Genomic DNA, 17035 nt, shown 5'->3' with positions numbered 1-17035 from the left:
TTCATCCTTACAGATATGTATGTATGAGATGATATATGTGTATATATATATATGTATACGTATTTTGTACATATACATATGTATATATGATATGATATATGAGAAAAGAAGAGAAAAGGCAAAGAAGAAAGGGAAAGATATACCCAACTGAATGCAGAGTTCTATAAAATTTCGAGGAGAGATACAAAAACCTTTTTAAGTGAACAATGCAAGGAAATAGAGGAAAACAATACAATGGGCAAGACTAGAGATCTCTTTAGGAAAATTGGAGATACCAAGGGAACATTTCATGCAAAGATGGGCACAATAAAGGACAGAAATGGCAAGGACCTAACAGAAGTAGAGGAGATTAAGAAGAGGTGGCAAGAATACACAGAAGAACTATACTATACTATATTATACTTGTTTATCCAGTAGTCATGTACAGATGTGAGAGTTGGACCATAAAGAAGGCTGAGTGCCGAAGATTTGATGCTTTCAAATTGTGGTACTGTAGAAGACTCTTGAGAGTCCCTTGGACTGCAAGGAGATCAAACCAGTCAGTCCTAACAGAAATCAACCCTGAATATTCATTGGAAGGACTGATGCTGAAGCTCTAATACTTTGGCCACCTGATGAGAAGAGCTGACTCACTGGAAAAGGCCCTGATGCTGGGAAAGATTGAAGGCATAAGAAGAAGGGGGCAGCAGAAGATGGGATGATTAGATAGCATCACTGACTCAATGGACTTGAGTTTGAGCAAACTCCGGGAGATAATGAAGGACAGGGAAGTCTGGTGTGCTGCAGTTCATGAGGTCGCAAAGAGTCGGACATGACTTAGCAACTGAACAACAACAGATATGGTTTTTTATGGATATTCCTTATTAGACTGAAGAAATTCCTTTAGTTCCTAAATTATAGAAGAGTTTTTATGCCTTTTTTGCATTTAGAGATGATCATGTAAGATTTCTCCTTTATTCTGTTATGTATCATACTGCCTCTTATGCTTTGTTCCTTGGAAAATGTGTTTTAGGTCTTTTAAAACATGAATTTTTATTAATTTTCTCTCCACCTAATCTTTCATCTTGTATTCAGATTCATTTTTGTCATTTCCATTTTTGATGTCTTAACTTTTATATCAATTTTAGGGGAAATCATGTCTTCTACCTTTTATCTCGGATTTCTTATTTCACCTAGAGTCTTTAACCACTTATACTTAAAGGGAAAGAAAGTCATTCCTTAATAGGAATAGAATATGGAGTTCAATTCTCTTATTTTTTTAAAGTCAAACTCTCTTTTTAATTAATTGCTTGTTTAATTTTTGGTTGTGCTGGATCTTCACTGCAGTGTGCAGGCTTTCTCTAATTGTAGTGAGCATGAGTTACTCTTTGTTGTGATGCGTGGGCTTCTCATTACGATGACGTCTCTTGTTGCGGAGCTCGAGCTCTAGGCGCACGGGGTTCAGGAGCTGCAGTACATGGGCACAGCAGTTGCAGCTTGTGGGCTCTAGAGCACGTGCTCAGTAGTTGTGGTGCTCGGGCTTAGTTGACCCATGGCATGTGGAGTCTTACTGGACCAGAAATCAAACCCATGTCCCCTGAATTGGCAGGTGGATTCTTAACCACTGGACCACGAGGGAAATCCTGATTCTTTTTAAGATTTTCTATTTTTTCACTTTTGAATATTGAGGTATTGTCTGTACAGTATTGTATGTTTCAAAAGTACAACATAGTAATTCACAATTTTAATGGTTATATTCTATTTATTGCATTATGATACATTACCTATAATTCCTTGTGTTGTGCAGTATATCTTTGTGGCTTATTTATTTTAAAAGTAGTAGTTTGTATTTCTAAATCCTTTACCCCTTGCTTGCCCTTCCTCCCTTCCCTCTCCCCTTCCCTTTCCTCATTGGTAACCATTAGTTTGTTCTGTATATCTGTGAGTCTCTTTCTTTTTTGCTATATTCTCTAGTGTTTTATTTTTTAGATTGCACAAGTAAGGTGATATCATACATATTTGTCATTTTATGGTTTATTTCACTTAGAATAATATCTTCCAAATCTATTTATGTTGTTGCAAATGGCAAAGTTACATTTTTTTTATGTCTGAATAGTGTTCCATTTTGATAGTCAAGTGATACATAGACTACCACTTTCACTTCTTTCATGCGTATTTGCCTTGTCTTGTTTATGCGTTCTGGACGCTTCAGTTGCTTCCGTATCTTGGTGTCTGTAAATGGCACAGCAGTGAGCACTGAGTGCAGGTATCTTTTCAAATTAGTGTTTTTGGTTTTTTATGGATATATACGCACGAGTGGATTATTGAGTTATATGTTAGCTCTATTTTTATTATTTTGAGAAACCTTCATAGTATTTTGCACAGTAACTGCACCAATTTACATTCCCACCAGCAGTATATGAAGGTTCCCTTTTCTCTGAATCCTTGATAACTTTTGTTACTTGTTTTCCTTTCAATGATAGCCATTCTGAAAAGGGTGATATCTTACTGTGGCTTAAATTTGCATTTCCCTGATAATCAACAATGTTTAGAATCTTTTCTATGTGCCTCTTGGCCATCTGTATGTCTTCTTTGGAAAAATGTCGATTCAGATCTCCTGACCTTTTTTTAATCAGGTTTTTTTTTGATGTTCTATGAGCTGTTTATATATTTTGAATATTAACCCCTTATCAGGTATATCATTTGCAAATATTTTCTCCCATTCAGTGGATTGTGTTTTTATTCTGTGGATGGTTTCCTTTGCTGTGCGAAAGCTGGTAAGTTTAATTAGATCCCGTTTGTTTATTTTTGCTTTTTTTTCTTTTATTTTAGAGGATAGATCCATAAGTATTGTTAGGATTTATGCCAAAGTGGTTGTGGCTATATTTTCTTCTAGGAGTTTTATGGTCTCCAGTATTACATTTAGGTCTTTAATCCATTTTGAGTTTATTTTGGTATATGGTGTTAGAAAATGTTCTAATTTCTTTGTTTTGCATGTAGTTGCCTAGTTTTCCCAGATCCATTTACTGAAGAGACTGTTTTTTATCCTTTGTATATTCTTGCCTCCTTTGTTGTAGATTAAGTAAGTGCATAGGTTTATTTATCGACTCTTTATTTCTATTCCATTGATCTACGTGTATTTTTTTCTTCGAGCCCCATTCTTTTTTGAATAGTGTAGCTTTGTATTAAAAGTATAGTCTAAAGTAAGAGTGTGTGTTGCTTCCAGCTCTATTCTTTTTCAAGATTGTTTTGGCTATTCAAGGTCTTTTGTGTTTCCATAGTTTTTTAAATTATTTGTTCCAGTTCTTTGAAAATGCCCTCTGTATTTTGATAGGGATTGTATTGAATCTATAAAGTGCCTTGGGTAGTGTAGTCATTTTAACAATATTAATTCTTCCAGTCCACGAACATGGCATATCTTTCCATTTGTTTGTGTTGTCCTCAATTTCTTTCATCAGTGTCTTACAGTTTTTTGAGTACAGAAACCACTTTATTGTTTTAGTTGCTCAGTCACATCCAACTCTTTGCAACCCCGTGGACTGTACCTGCCAGGCCCCTCTGTCCATGGGGTTTCTCAGGCAAGAATGCTGGCGTGGGTTACCATTCCCAGGGAACGTCACATCCCTGGGATCTTCCTGATTCAGAGATCAGACCCACATCTCCTGTACTGGCAGGCAAATTCTTCACCACTGAGCCACCAGGGAAGCCCCATTTTGCCTCTTAGGTTGGTTTATTCCTGGTTTTTAAAAATCTGTTGATGCAGTTGTAAATGGGATTTTCTCCTTATTTTCTCTTTGTGAAGTTTGTTTGTGTATAGAAATGTGACGTATTTGGGAATATAATTTTTGTATGTTGCAGCTTTACTGAACTCATCGATGCGTTCTTGTAGTTTTTTGGTGATGTCTTTCGGGTTTTCTATATATTTTCATGTCATCTAGTTTTACTTCTTCCCAATTTATATTCCTCTGATTTATTTTTCTATTTTTTCCTAGTGTATTCACAGAGTTGTACAGTCATTACAAAATCAATTTTATAACAGTCTCATTATATCAGAATCCATGTACCCATTAGCAGTCATTCTCACTTCTTACCAACCTTGCTGGCTTTAGACAGCCACTCTAGGTTTGTTGAGACAACAAAACTCACTGAGTTTTTTTCTCAGTGAATTTGCCTATTCTAGGTATTTCTTATAAACAGAATTGTATAATATGTTGCTGTTCAGTCGCTAAGTCGTCTCCAACTCTTCAACCCCATGAAGTGCAGCATGCCAGGCTTCCCTGTCCTTCACCATCTCCCTGAGTTTGCTCAGACTTATGTGCATTGAGTCAGCGATACCATCCAACCGTCCCATCCTCTGTCGCCCCTTTTCCTCTTGCCCTCTATTCAGGGTTTTCTCCAGTGAGTCAGCTCTTCACATCAGGTGGCCAAAGTATTGGAGCTTCAGCTTCAACATCAGTCCTTCCATTGAATATTCAGGGTTGATTTCCATTAGGATTGACTGGTTTAATCTGCTTGCTGTCCAGCAGACTCTCAAGAGTCTTCTCCAGCACCACGATTTGAAAGCATCAGTTCGTCAGTACTCAGCCCTCTTCATGGACCAACTGTCACATCCATACATGACTACTGGAAAAACCATAACTTTGACTATACAGATAATATATGTATAATATGTAGTCTTTTTAAACTAGTTTCTTCAACTTAGCATGATGACTTCAAGATTTATTCCTGTGGCACATGTATTGGTACCCTATTTCTGTTTATTGCCAAATAATATTAAATTGCATATACAGTACCACATTTAACTTATCTATTCATTTGTTGATAGCATTTGGGTTATTTGTACTTTCTGATTTGGGGTAATGCTGCTGTGAACATATATGTATAATTTTTTGTGGGGACATAAGTTTTGTTTCTCTTAGGTATATATCTAGGAACGCTGGTTGAAATAGTAACTCTTCATTTAACTTTTTGAAGAACTGCCAGACTATTTTCCAGAGTGGCTGCACTGTTTTCCATTTCTACCAGAAATCTATGAAGATTTTCATCTGTCCTCTTACCTAATGGCTAATAGTGTTGAACATCTTTCCATGTGCTTTTTGGCTATTTGTGTATCTTCTTTGAAGACATATCTATTCAGATCCTTTCAAATTGGGTTGTCTTCTTATTTTTGGCTTCTCAATGTTCTTTATATATTCCATTTACAAGTCCTTTATCAGATATATTATTTGCAAAAATTTGATCCCATTATTTGCATTGTTTTTTAATTTTGATAAAGTCCAATTTTTGTTGTTGCTTGCGTTTTTGGTGTTATATCAAAGAAACCATTGCCTAATTCAAGGTCATGAAGATTTATGCCTATGTTTTCTTACAAGAGTTTATAGTTTTTGCTCTCACATTTTGGTCTTTAATTCATTTAGAATTAATTTTTGTAAGCGATTTGAGTTATAGGGGCCCAGCTTTATTCTTTTGCATGTGTATAGAAAGTTGTCCCCTATACTACATGTTGAAAAGACAATTCTTTCTCTTTGATTTTCTTGGTATTCTGATTGAAAATTCAGTTTACTATAAAAGTGTTTATTTATGTTCTATACATCTATATGTCTGTTCTTATGACAGTACTGCAGTCTCTTGATTATTGCAGTTTTGAAGTAAGTTTTAAAATTGGCAAGTGTGAAATTCCCATGTTTTTCTCCTTTTTCAGAAATATTTTAGGTTTTCTGAGTCACTTTCATTTCTATATGAGTTTTAGGATTGGATCAACTTGTCAATTTCTGAAGATAAACCTGCTGAGATTTTAATAGAGATTGAGTTGAATTTGAAGATCGATGTGGGGAATATTGCCATCTTAACAATATTAAGTCTTCCAGCCATTAACATGGAATGTCTTTCCATTTATCTAGGTGTTTAATTTCTTTTTACCATATTTTTATAGTTTTCAATGGACACATCTTTCTTCTTCTCTTGAATTTAATCCTTTGTGTTTTATTTTTCTTGATGCAAACATTCATGGAATTTTTTCCTCAATTTTTTGGGAGGTTGTTTACTGCCTGTGTATAAACATATGATTGAGTTTGTATATTAATCTTTTATCCTATAACCTCACTGAACTCCTTTATTAGCTCTAATAGTTTTTAAGTGGATATTTTAGATTTTCTGTATATAAAATCATGTCATAGAAATGGTTTGACTTCTTCCTTTATAATCTAGACACCTTTTATATCTTTTCCCTACCTAATTGCTGACTATAATCTCTTAATATAAAGTAGAATTGAAGTAGCAGGAGCAGACATTGCTTGACTTGTTTTTGATTATAGGAGAAAAGCACAGTCTTTTATATATATATGTGTATGTGTGTGTATATGTATGTATTTAATGATGGAAGCCCTTTTTCACCGTGCATTTACATTTGCTCAAAAACAATATATCCCTTTCTCTCTGCTAGGTATCCTATGAAATCTAGGATATCTAATCTCTAAATTTTACCCACTAAGTTAATACTGAGAATTTATGAAATGCAACCAGCATTCTCTGGTTTGAAACGTGAGATATCAATCAGGGAAAGAAATTTATCTGATTGACCATTGCGTGAGCCTTAATTAATTCTCTTTGGGTTAGAAACTTTATTGCCTTCACCTTGTCTTTCGTATTAGTGTGAAAGTACCCTTTCCTGGGGTACCTGGAAGAACACTGGGGGTATATAAAACCATAAAGTAAATCTCTTTCTTGAACATTACTTTTACTAAAAAGTAAAGAATAGATGAATGTGGGGAAACTTTTTATATTAAAACAGAAAAGGTTGTTTTATTAAGTAAAATAAAAAATATTTAGGGATATTTAAGCTAAAACATAAGGCTTCAAAGAAATTCAGGCCTTATGGCATGGTTTTCAGCCCAACCATGCTACTCTTAAGTGTGTGAATTCTCTGTTCTTGTTAGATAAAAAGAGTTCAATTTGTGGACGTTATTGAGAAATACTCTGGGACATTAAACAAATGTTGAAATGGTGATTTCTTACTTTATGAACAGACTATTGTCCTTCTTGTAAATAATTAACAAACCAACAATGGGAATATCCTCATGTCCAGAGTTTTTAACTTTTCTATCCTATTAGTCAAATATTTCTCTTTGTTGTGTGTATTTAGTTTCTTGATTTGTTAACTAGCTTATTGCTATTCTCTAAATTAGACAGAAGATTAGGTATTTTTATGTTACTTTGTCGTCTGAGAATGTTTTGATAAAAAGTATAGGTCATGATACCAGATAATTTCTCATGTATACACCTCATGGGAAATATTGAACATAAACAGGAAGACATATTTCAGAGTGGATATAAAATCTTGAGTTTGTTTTATTGGCAAGTCCTCAACATTTAAACACTGTATTAATATAATTGCTCTTATTAACTATGCTAATAGGCCACAGAGAAGCCATGCATATCTTTAGATAGGCCTATAGAAGTGTTGCCTTTTGTGCTTAACACAGCTTGTTAATTTTATAGCCTTCCAGAACATAATAATCACTAGTGGGTAGTCTGATCATACTGCGTAAGAGAAAAGATTTTATTTTTTTAAAAAAGCTCTGTTTGAATAGTGTAGCAACAAAATTTTCAAACATCTCTGGAAACTAAATTTAGAAAAGAGTAGTTTTTCTAGATAGAGTACTTTAAGTTTTGGGGAAAGCTCATCATAGCCACTGGCATTATGGAATATATATACAATCATTTTTTGCCCTCAATGATCCCTATAGTTTTCATGGATTTTCTTTACGTTCAACAAAGGGAGTAAGTAAATGTTGAGGTAAATGTTCTGACCTAGCAGGCTCTAGACATACTTTGTGAATTTACTTTGATGTTAGGTCAATGTTACAGTGAACTTTTTGTTACTGTTTTTATGACCTTGGAAGCCTTGCTTTCTTGAAGAAACAAATCTGTGGTCATTCCTCATATTTCTATGGCTTTTATGAATGGGATTGAAATGACAGTGGGCCATTGTGAGGTTCCTTTTGGATATCTCATAACTGGGTAAAGTTACTGTGATTATTTTTTCCTATAGCAGGTATTTGGCTAATATTTTTTAATAAGCAAATGAAAATAAATGTTCTGTTACCTACTTATGGATTTTCCTCTTCAGCCTTGTCTTCAACATCTTACCAATCTAAAGGGAGAGATTTTTCCACATATTTTCTCATCTTGAGAGTGTTTATTTATTCTCTGCTTACAATATATAGCCGTTCCTATTTCATCTTTATTTTATGCATAATTCTACAGAGTCATCACTTTTGTTTTATATTAACCTCATGCTAAATTTTGCATTTTTACAGTTTCTAATGTCTGTTATCCTTTGACACTGCCTCTTTCAGCCTATTACTGTTGCTTTTGCATAGATTACAGTATTATATGCCTTGTACCCAACCAAATGTTTGATGACTTCTTTCTTATTTCTTTGCAAATGCCCTCCATGTTTGTAAAGGACATATATAATTTCAGTATATTTATAGTATAGTGAAAGAAATTATAGAACTCAAGCTGGAAAGAATTTTTTTTTTTTGCAAGAATTTTTAAAATTGTCTAGTCTAGCCTTTTTTGCTTACAAGTGGGAATATTGATGCTCAGAGAAATAAGCATGCTTTGCCACAGTCACCATATATATGCGGTTTTCTGATTTACAGTTTGGGGGTGTATTTGGTCTGGAACAGTTTCCTAAAAACATATTTCAGAAACTGGTTGATAGATTGAAGAGGAATGATTTGTATGATAGAATTGATTAATGATTCAAATGTTTGACAATTTTAGAAAAAACTTAGAGGCAGTGGGAAATTGCTGTGAAACATGTTAGTGCAAATGTAGTTGAGAATACTGACAGGAAAAGGGAAGACATTGTAAAAAGATGGCAACAAGAAAGGCAGGATAACGTGAAACCAGAATATAAATCCTCTATGTATGTATGTATTTGTTCTTTGTTTAGTTTTCTGGATTTCTTGTAATTGTATCAGTACTTCTTAGAAAGAAGGTCCTGAGTCCCATTCATGAGCCTAGTAGTGTGCTACATGTAAATGATAGGAGTTGGGAAAATGATTTGAATGTCATGATAAGCAAGAGAACATAAGCCTATTTTTTAAATATTGTATGCCATGCACTTTCACACAAATGACTTCAAAGATTCAGTCAACTCTTGAACATTCAAAATTCTAATTTTCATTCTGTTATCTCATTGATCTTATCGCCATCTAGCAACAAAGGATAGGCTGTGGAGTCCATGTTATTCAGAAACTGTTCTGGTAGAATACAGGTGTGGGAGGAAATAAATTTAGATGCTCAGAGAAAAGATTTGGATTCCCTGTGGATTTCACTTACACATATCTCAGTGTGATCTTAGAGGGTAAAATGTGTTGTGCTCTTTTTGGAGAATTAATCACCAGTAACATAAATTCAGAACCAACATTTCTGTTCACAGAGTAACATGAAAATTAAGGTTGTCCTTTGTTAAGTTTTAATGTTGTTATTGTTTAGGTTTTTTTTTCTTTTAGTTGGGATGCTTTTCAGAGTTAAGCATTAAGGATACATATTTTTGGTCAGTGTTTTTAACTTCATAATCCTTTTTGAACTAAGAATAAATGTGCAGACATTTTTTATGTTAATTCCATTTAAAAATTCCAGTCCAGTCATTTATATGCTACTGAGGATTGCAGGGTATAAGTACCAGGAAAAAGTAAAATTTCCCATGCATATTTAGTGAAGTATTTAAGTGATATATATGTTGTTTATTTTATTGTTAGGATTTAAATAGAAATATGGAAAAAAATCTAAATCAATATAAATTGTGCCTATTTGATAATGAAAAGATGAAATCTCTGTATTAGATATGTTTCTGTCCTGGATCATAATTGGGAACCCATGAAGTATAGGACTTTCTGTATTTAAGACAATTCTGACTATTACAAAAATTCTTGATGTAAAAATCACATACACGTTTTATTACAAAAGTGTAGAAGATTCCTTTCTGAAGGGTTAATTTGAGAAGAAATTTTAAAGACATAAAGTATCCCTGAAAAAACCAGCATACTTCTGGAAGAAATCTAGTTTTGGTAAACCACAGCTGTCGACACATATTTTATTTTATCCTCATGGCATTTTCTTTTCACTTACATTTCTTTTAGAGTAAGTGAGGAAAAGGAAGTGACAGAAGAAAGACTCAAAGCTGAGCAGGAATCATTTGAGAAGAAGATCAGGCAGTTGGAAGAACAGAATGAATTGATCATCAAAGAAAGGGAAGATATCCTTTTTGAAAGTCTTTTTTAACGTTCAGAAAGTTTGATTCTTTCATGAAGAAAATGTAAACTCCAGAGAAATAATTGTTCTAATTTATTACCGAGTGTAAATCTGCATGGGCTGCCGTTTCGAGGTAATCAGAACGACACTTAACAGCATGTGCTGTGGCTCCCTTTGTGCTTGATACAGCCATCCAGCTGTTCCACTGCTGCTGCTATACAGTGGAGCACATATTTGTCAACTCAAAGAGACAATAAGAAACTTGGGCATTAAAATGTAGTGTTGGAACTTTATTAAATTCTGTTCCACTACTGTAATCGAGCCCAAAACATCTTTGTCTTTGGTATTCTTTCTGGCTAAAGCTTTGACAGTTCTAAGGCATTCTACTTGAATATCATTAAAAAAAATCCATTGTAGTTTATAGATGTTGTAATTGATAGATATTTAAACTGCAGCATAATACCCCCAAACTATTTTCATGGAAGAGAATCTATTGGGTGTAGAATTAGAGGGGTGTGTGTGTGTGTGTGTGTGTGTGTGTGTGTGTGAGTGTAAATATGTATGATTGCGTTATTTGTAAGAAAATAAAGTAAAAACTGAAGTTTTAACTTAAGGATTGTACTTTAAGGGATATATGAGTTGAAATAAGTGTATTGCTGAAATTGTTTTGACTGGGTAGAATTGCTTATCTTTGGGTGTTTTTGCACTGACATTGTCAAAAAAGAGAAGTGACTGTCCCTAAAGTTAGGATCCTGAATCTGCCAGGGTATGTGAATTCCTGAAGGAACCATTGTTCTTATTGTCAGTATCATAATTTATGTGATTTTAATAATTATTTTGTAGATTCTTTGAGTGTCAAAAATGATCACATAGTGACAGAACTACACCTTTGTGAAAACAAGGCAAAGAGAAGCATAAAGATAAATTAATTCACTGGGGAAAAATGCACAGAAAGTAACTATTAAAATTGAGATCTGAACTTGCATTTTTCAAACAGTGGGAATGTGTGATCGCAGATTAATATAATCAGAATTCTCCAATTTGATTTGTAGAGTAGGACATTTGTTAGTTTTATGGGCCCCCCAGTTCAAAGGAGTACTTTTCTAATTATATTTTTTCTTTAGCACTTGAGTAAGCTTAAGCCTTCTCTTTTCTTTGCTTTCATTGACTCTATTGCCTTGGGTTGTCAACTCTCAGGCAGTCCCCCTTTGGTGATTTTCATCTTGATGCTTTTTTCTCTTGATTGAAACAGCACTGTTTAGTCAGAATTTACAACTGTGCTCAGCTGTTTCACTTTGCAAAAGGAGTAGTGACTCGGGACCCTAGCACTTTCAAGAACAGGTAGATCAGGAGTGCTTTTATGTGTAATAGAAGCTCGCTTTACAGGTCTGTTACTTTGCACGTAACAGTTATGAAGGTAAGTGGCTGCTGGCGTTGCTGTAGTGGCTTAAAGTTTTCAGCCATGGGTCTATAGAGTTCTCTTAGTTTCTTCTAATGATTGTGGGATTCCAAGTTGCAACATGGTTGCTCCAATTTCAGTTATTATGTTTGCATTAAGGCAGAAAAAAAGAGGAAGGAAGCCTTTCTGGTAGTTGTGACTCCCTGTTTGTTTTTAGAACACATGCAGTCTTTGTCATGGCATTTCCCCCCACACTGCCACTCAGCAGTCTTTCATGAGATATTTGTTGTCCTGAACTTTATCATCAGTTCAGTTCAGTCTCTCAGTCATGTCCGACTCTTTGCGACCCCATGAACTGCAGCACGCCAGGCCTCCCTGTCCATCACTAACTCCTGGAATTTACCCAAACTCATGCCTGGAAAATCCCATGGATGGAGGAGCCTGGTAGGCCACAGTCCATGGGGTCGCTAAGAGTCGGACACAATTGAGCGACTTCACTTTCACTTTTCCCTTTCATGCACTGGAGAAGGAAATGGCAACCCACTCCAGTATTCTTGCCTGGAGAATCCCAGGGACGGGGGAGCCTGGTGGGCTGCCGTCTATGGGGTCGCACAGAGTCGGACACGACTGAAGCGACTTAGCAGCAGCAGCAGTAGCAGCATGTCCATCGAGTCGGTGATGCCATCCAGCCATCTCATCCTCTGTCGTCCCCTTCTCCTCCTGCCCCTAATCCTTCCCAGCATCAGGGTGATTTCCAGTGAGTCAACTCTTCGCATGAGGTGGCCAAAGTATTGGAGTTTCAGCTTCAGCATCTTGCCTTGAGAACCCCATGAACAGTATGAAAAGGCAAAATGATAGGATACTGAAAGAGGATCTCCCCAGGTCGGTGGGTGCCCAATATGCTACTGGAGATCAGTGGAGAAATAACTCCAGAAAGAAGGAAGGGATGGAGCCAAAGCAAAAACAATACCCATTTGTGGATGTGACTGGTGATAGAAGCAAGGTCCGATGCTGTAAAGAGCAGTATTGCCTAGGAACCTGGAATGTTGGTCCATGAATCAAGGCAAATTGGAAGTGGTCAAACAGGAGATGGCAAGAGTGAACGTCGACATTCTAGGAATCAGCAAACTAAAACGGACTGGAATGGGTGAATTTAACTCAGATGATCATTATATCTACTATTGTGGGCAGGAATCCCTTAGAAGAAATGGAGTAGCCATCATGGTCAACAAAAGAGTCCGAAATGCAGTACTTGGATGCAATCTCAAAAATGACAGAATGATCTCTGTTCGTTTCCAAGGCAAACCATTCAATATCATGGTAATCCAAGTCTCTGCCCCGACCAGTAACACTGAAGAAGCTGAAGTTGAACTTTGTCGTGTGGGCCTGCTCATCTGCAGGGGAGGCTGAGAAAGTGAACACTCAGCTTGTCCAGTTTATACAGTGGGAGGCAGCAGGAAGGGGGTTGGAAATGAAGTCAGCCTTCAACTCTGGTAGTAGAAGTAGAGGAGACTGAAACCACTTTTTGTATACGGAGGAGGTGGTGATACCTTGATCTTCCTGGGAGGAAAAAAATAGTATTGTGTCCAGTGGAATTGGGGCTGAGAAATAAGATGAGAGACGAAAGAGGTCGCAGACAATTTAGAAAGCCTGGCTACAGTTAGAATGGGACCTTGTTTATCTGGTGCTAGCCTAACAAAAAAAATGTGTGGCTATATGGTAAAGCACAATTTAACTTTGGTGGACTATTACAATTAGCACTGTCTGGGTCAAGATTAATTGTATGAAGGATCGAAGCAGTCGACATTCGGCATGATTAGGAACAGAATAATTTCTGTCAGACTGAATATTAAGATACCCTCAGGTGATTGTAGTGACACAGTATTTCCTTTTTTTCTTAGCACATAGGTCAGCCCACTGCCATGGGCCAAACCTGTCAGGTGCCAGCTAAGTGCAGCCACACACATTCATTTATATATCTTCCATGGCTGTTCTTGCACTGCAGCTGCAAGTGGTACAGTTGCAATAAAGATCTTGTGGCCGGAATAGCCTAAAATATTTACTATCTAACCCTTGACAGAAAAGTTTGCTTACTCCGATCTAAATTGTAAGATTAAAAAGTAAAGGAAAATACAGTCAAAGACTTAGACATGAGTCGTAGTTAGACCTATTTTGATATAAAAAGATTTGACTTGAGTATTATTACTGTGAGTGAAGATTGGAGTAAATGTTAGACCATGTTCAACCCCACTCCAATACTCTTGCCTGGAAAACCCCATGGACGGAGGAGCCTGGTGGGCTGCATTCCATGGGGTCCCTAAGAGTCGGACACGACTGAGCAACTTCACTTTCACTTTTCACTTTCATGGATTGGAGAAGGAAATGGCAACCCACTCCACTGTTTTTGCCTGGAGAATCCCAGGGATGGGGGAGCCTGGTGGGCTGCCGTCTATGGGGTCACACAGAGTCAGACATGACTGAAGTGACTTAGCAGTAGCAGTTAGTGTAATTGGTTTAAGATTTTTTTTGAATCACCTAAAGATAAGTGGTATTTGTGGAACTTGTCAAAGAAAAGAGAAAGGAAGATATGATTAAAAAACAGTGAGATCCATGTCTTTTTTCCCAAGTAGATTGCTCAGGTATGAATCTCCTTTACCAGTATAAACCTGTCAAAGGTTAATATAGATGATTTTACTGTACATAAAACTCTGTAAAACTTAGAAACATAAAACAAGGATATAATTTAAAACAATGTAATTTTAACTACAGATACATTTACCTATCATACATGAATGATTCAGACTCACATACATGAAATGAGATCATTTCAAATTATTTTAAAGCCTGTTTCTGCATGAGGAACTATATGGATTCTGATTTTTGGCATTTTAATGATGTGTTATCCTAATTTATGGGTTTCTTTTGTTGTAAAAGTCCTAATAATAGGATTTATAATTAATTATATGAACCCAGAGCAGTCCCTTAGTAGAAAAGAGTGAACATATTTTACATGTTTGCATTTGGATCAAGCTTTTGAAGGATTTGTTCTTAAGCTAATTAGAGAATTTAATACTAAAACATAAACATTCTTAATAGTTTTCAGTCTTTGAACAAAGAAAACTTGTTTTCTGAGAAATTAGCTATGTAAATGAATATGCCATTTACAAAGTCTAGCAATCTGATGAACCTAGTAGATTTTTCCCTAACTAAATGTGTATGAATAGGGAGGTAAATCTGAAAGGGACAGAATAAGATGTCCAATAGGAATAATTCTGAAACATGTTAGCGTGTAATAGTGTAAGACACAGAGGATGTAGCCATTATAAAAGTTGACTAATATTTGAGTTGATGTAATTCCAGAATATATGTCTCAGGTCAGGATGGTATCAAAAGCTTACAGAAGGAAAGTGAAGTCTGATGTTTGCTGACTTCCCTCTTTTAACTGACAGAGCAAGGGAAGTGACAGACAAGAAAGCACAATGGGCTTTAGAGTCACAATTGTTTTAGTACTGATGAGCTGTCTGTTCTTGGGAAAGCTACTGAACTTTTCCGAGTGTTTTTTCATCTATAATATATGGATAGCTAATAATGCCTTTTTTTGCCGGCTTGTTGAAATTTGGTAGCTTCTTTATGTGTGTAAAGAATCTAGCAGTGTGTGTTTCTTACTTTGGAATACTGAAAAAAAGATAGCAATTCTCCTTATTACTATGATTAATTTAGATGAGGAATGAGTTCACTAGCTCCTTTGTTTTTCAACTCTTCCTTTCTTCACTGGGGTTTTGATGGTTTTCATTAGGTTAAGCAGATGCTTAGGCTGCTTAGAGGCCCAGTAGGAGAGTGAAAGGACTTCCCTGGTGGCTCAGAGAGTAAACAGTCTTCCTGCAGTGCAGGAGACCTGGATTCAGTCCCTGGGCCAGGAAGAGTCCCTGGAGAAGGTAATGGCTACCCACTTTAGTATCTTTGCCTGAAGAATTCCATGGACAGAGGAGCCTGGCGGGCTACAGTCCTTGGGGTCCCAGAGACTCAGACACAACTGAGCGACTAACACTTTCACTTTTTTAAGAGAGTGAAATTGATCTGCTTTGTCTTCTGTTTCAATGAAGGAGGAAATCTTTCTGTCTCATTTATACCAGTCAGGTGCTTATCAAGGGCAAACCAGGTTTTACTTTCCTCTCCCAGAAACCAGACTGACAGAAATGTTTGTTTTCTTCTTCTGATCTGTTCCTTATCTCTGAGAGTTAGTCAGTTGAAGAGGTTTAGAGGTACTTAGAGCTTAGATCCTTGAGCCCACTGTATCAGAGGTCATTTTAGAAACCTTGCTCTGGGAAGAAAGCGTTTTAAAGGAACCAACGTTAACCTTTTTGAGGAATGTTTTAGAATGAGCCAAAGGTCTTAGTATATCTGTGCTGAAATTAGGCTAGAGAAAACTCACAAGAATTTCATCTAATTATATAAAAAGAAATCATTTGTTTGAATAGCAGTAATATTTCAGAGGTATTCAAAGCTTTCTATTTAACTATATACATCTCTGCTACATGAGCCAGACTACTATGATCTGATAGACTTTTGCCAAGAGTAATAACCATACTATAGAAAGTTCTATCACAGATCTGGGTACAGTGGTCTTGGGTGGGTAGGCAGGGTAGTATAATAAATAGAAATAAGTTTCATGAGAAAGGAAATTAACTTCAAAAGAAAGGATTAGTCTTCTTTTTCTAATTAAAATTTCTGATCCTTCATAAGAAAAGGCAGGAGATTCTCCAGTCTTAGAAACAGTTTGGGGAGAATTAAAAATATAAACTTAGTGAAGATGCCTATAGGCAGAGGAGAGGGTATTTTGGTGCCTGGCAGTGTGGTTGTGGCATATGAATATAGCAAAGTATGTTGCCCGACACCTTATCAGCTTTGATGAATCTTGGCCTTTTGAATAAATATTGTTTTTTTTTTTTTATGTTTACAAATTGAATTATGGTGATAGGACTTATTTGGTGTACTTGGATAAAGTCAGTTAATTCCATTTAGCAAGCCCTAGACAATGTTGCTTTACTAATCTAATAACTATCTCTAATACTGTGTAAGTTGTACTTTGGGGGGCTATTGTATTTGCTCTGTGGTGCTTTATAACTTTAGCAGGTTTTGGACCATTGTTATTGTATATTATCAGGATAATATTGTCATTGTAAATCATAATAACAGATTAAATAACCCTTTACCGTTGTGTTAAGAAGAAATAAGCATGCTTAAGGAAAGAACTAGCTATTACTAGTAGTACTGTTGCCTTAGCTGTTCTTAAATATTATTTTGTTCTCTTAAAAATACTTAGATATTAATGCTAACTGAAGGGAGAAATTGATGATAAATGTTTACAGAAAGTAAAAAATCTATATACTT

The 17035-nt window shown here is 35.9% G+C and overlaps 1 protein-coding gene across 11 annotated transcripts in view; it reads left to right on the top strand.

The window, feature by feature from the left end:
* KIAA1328 (KIAA1328 ortholog) overlaps positions 1 to 17035 on the top strand; it is a 395477-nt gene that overhangs the window by 54672 nt on the left and 323770 nt on the right. For 8 of the 11 annotated variants that reach the window (XM_081562372.1, XM_081562370.1, XM_081562367.1 and 5 more), the window contains one exon: positions 10134 to 10249. The exons of 1 other annotated variant lie outside the window; for it this stretch is intronic. In XM_081562372.1, coding sequence (XP_081418498.1) covers positions 10134 to 10249 — 116 coding nt within the window. Of the gene's footprint in view, positions 1 to 10133; positions 10265 to 17035 lie in introns of all 11 variants that reach the window. 2 more of the 11 variants (XM_081562373.1, XM_081562375.1) reach the window with 1 other exon arrangement.

This window comes from Giraffa tippelskirchi, chromosome 14 (genome assembly GCF_054371585.1).
Source record: "Giraffa tippelskirchi isolate mGirTip1 chromosome 14, T2T-mGirTip1v1.2.pri, whole genome shotgun sequence".
Taxonomy (NCBI): Eukaryota; Metazoa; Chordata; class Mammalia; order Artiodactyla; family Giraffidae; genus Giraffa; species Giraffa tippelskirchi.
This window is presented reverse-complemented; position numbering and strand designations above follow the sequence as displayed.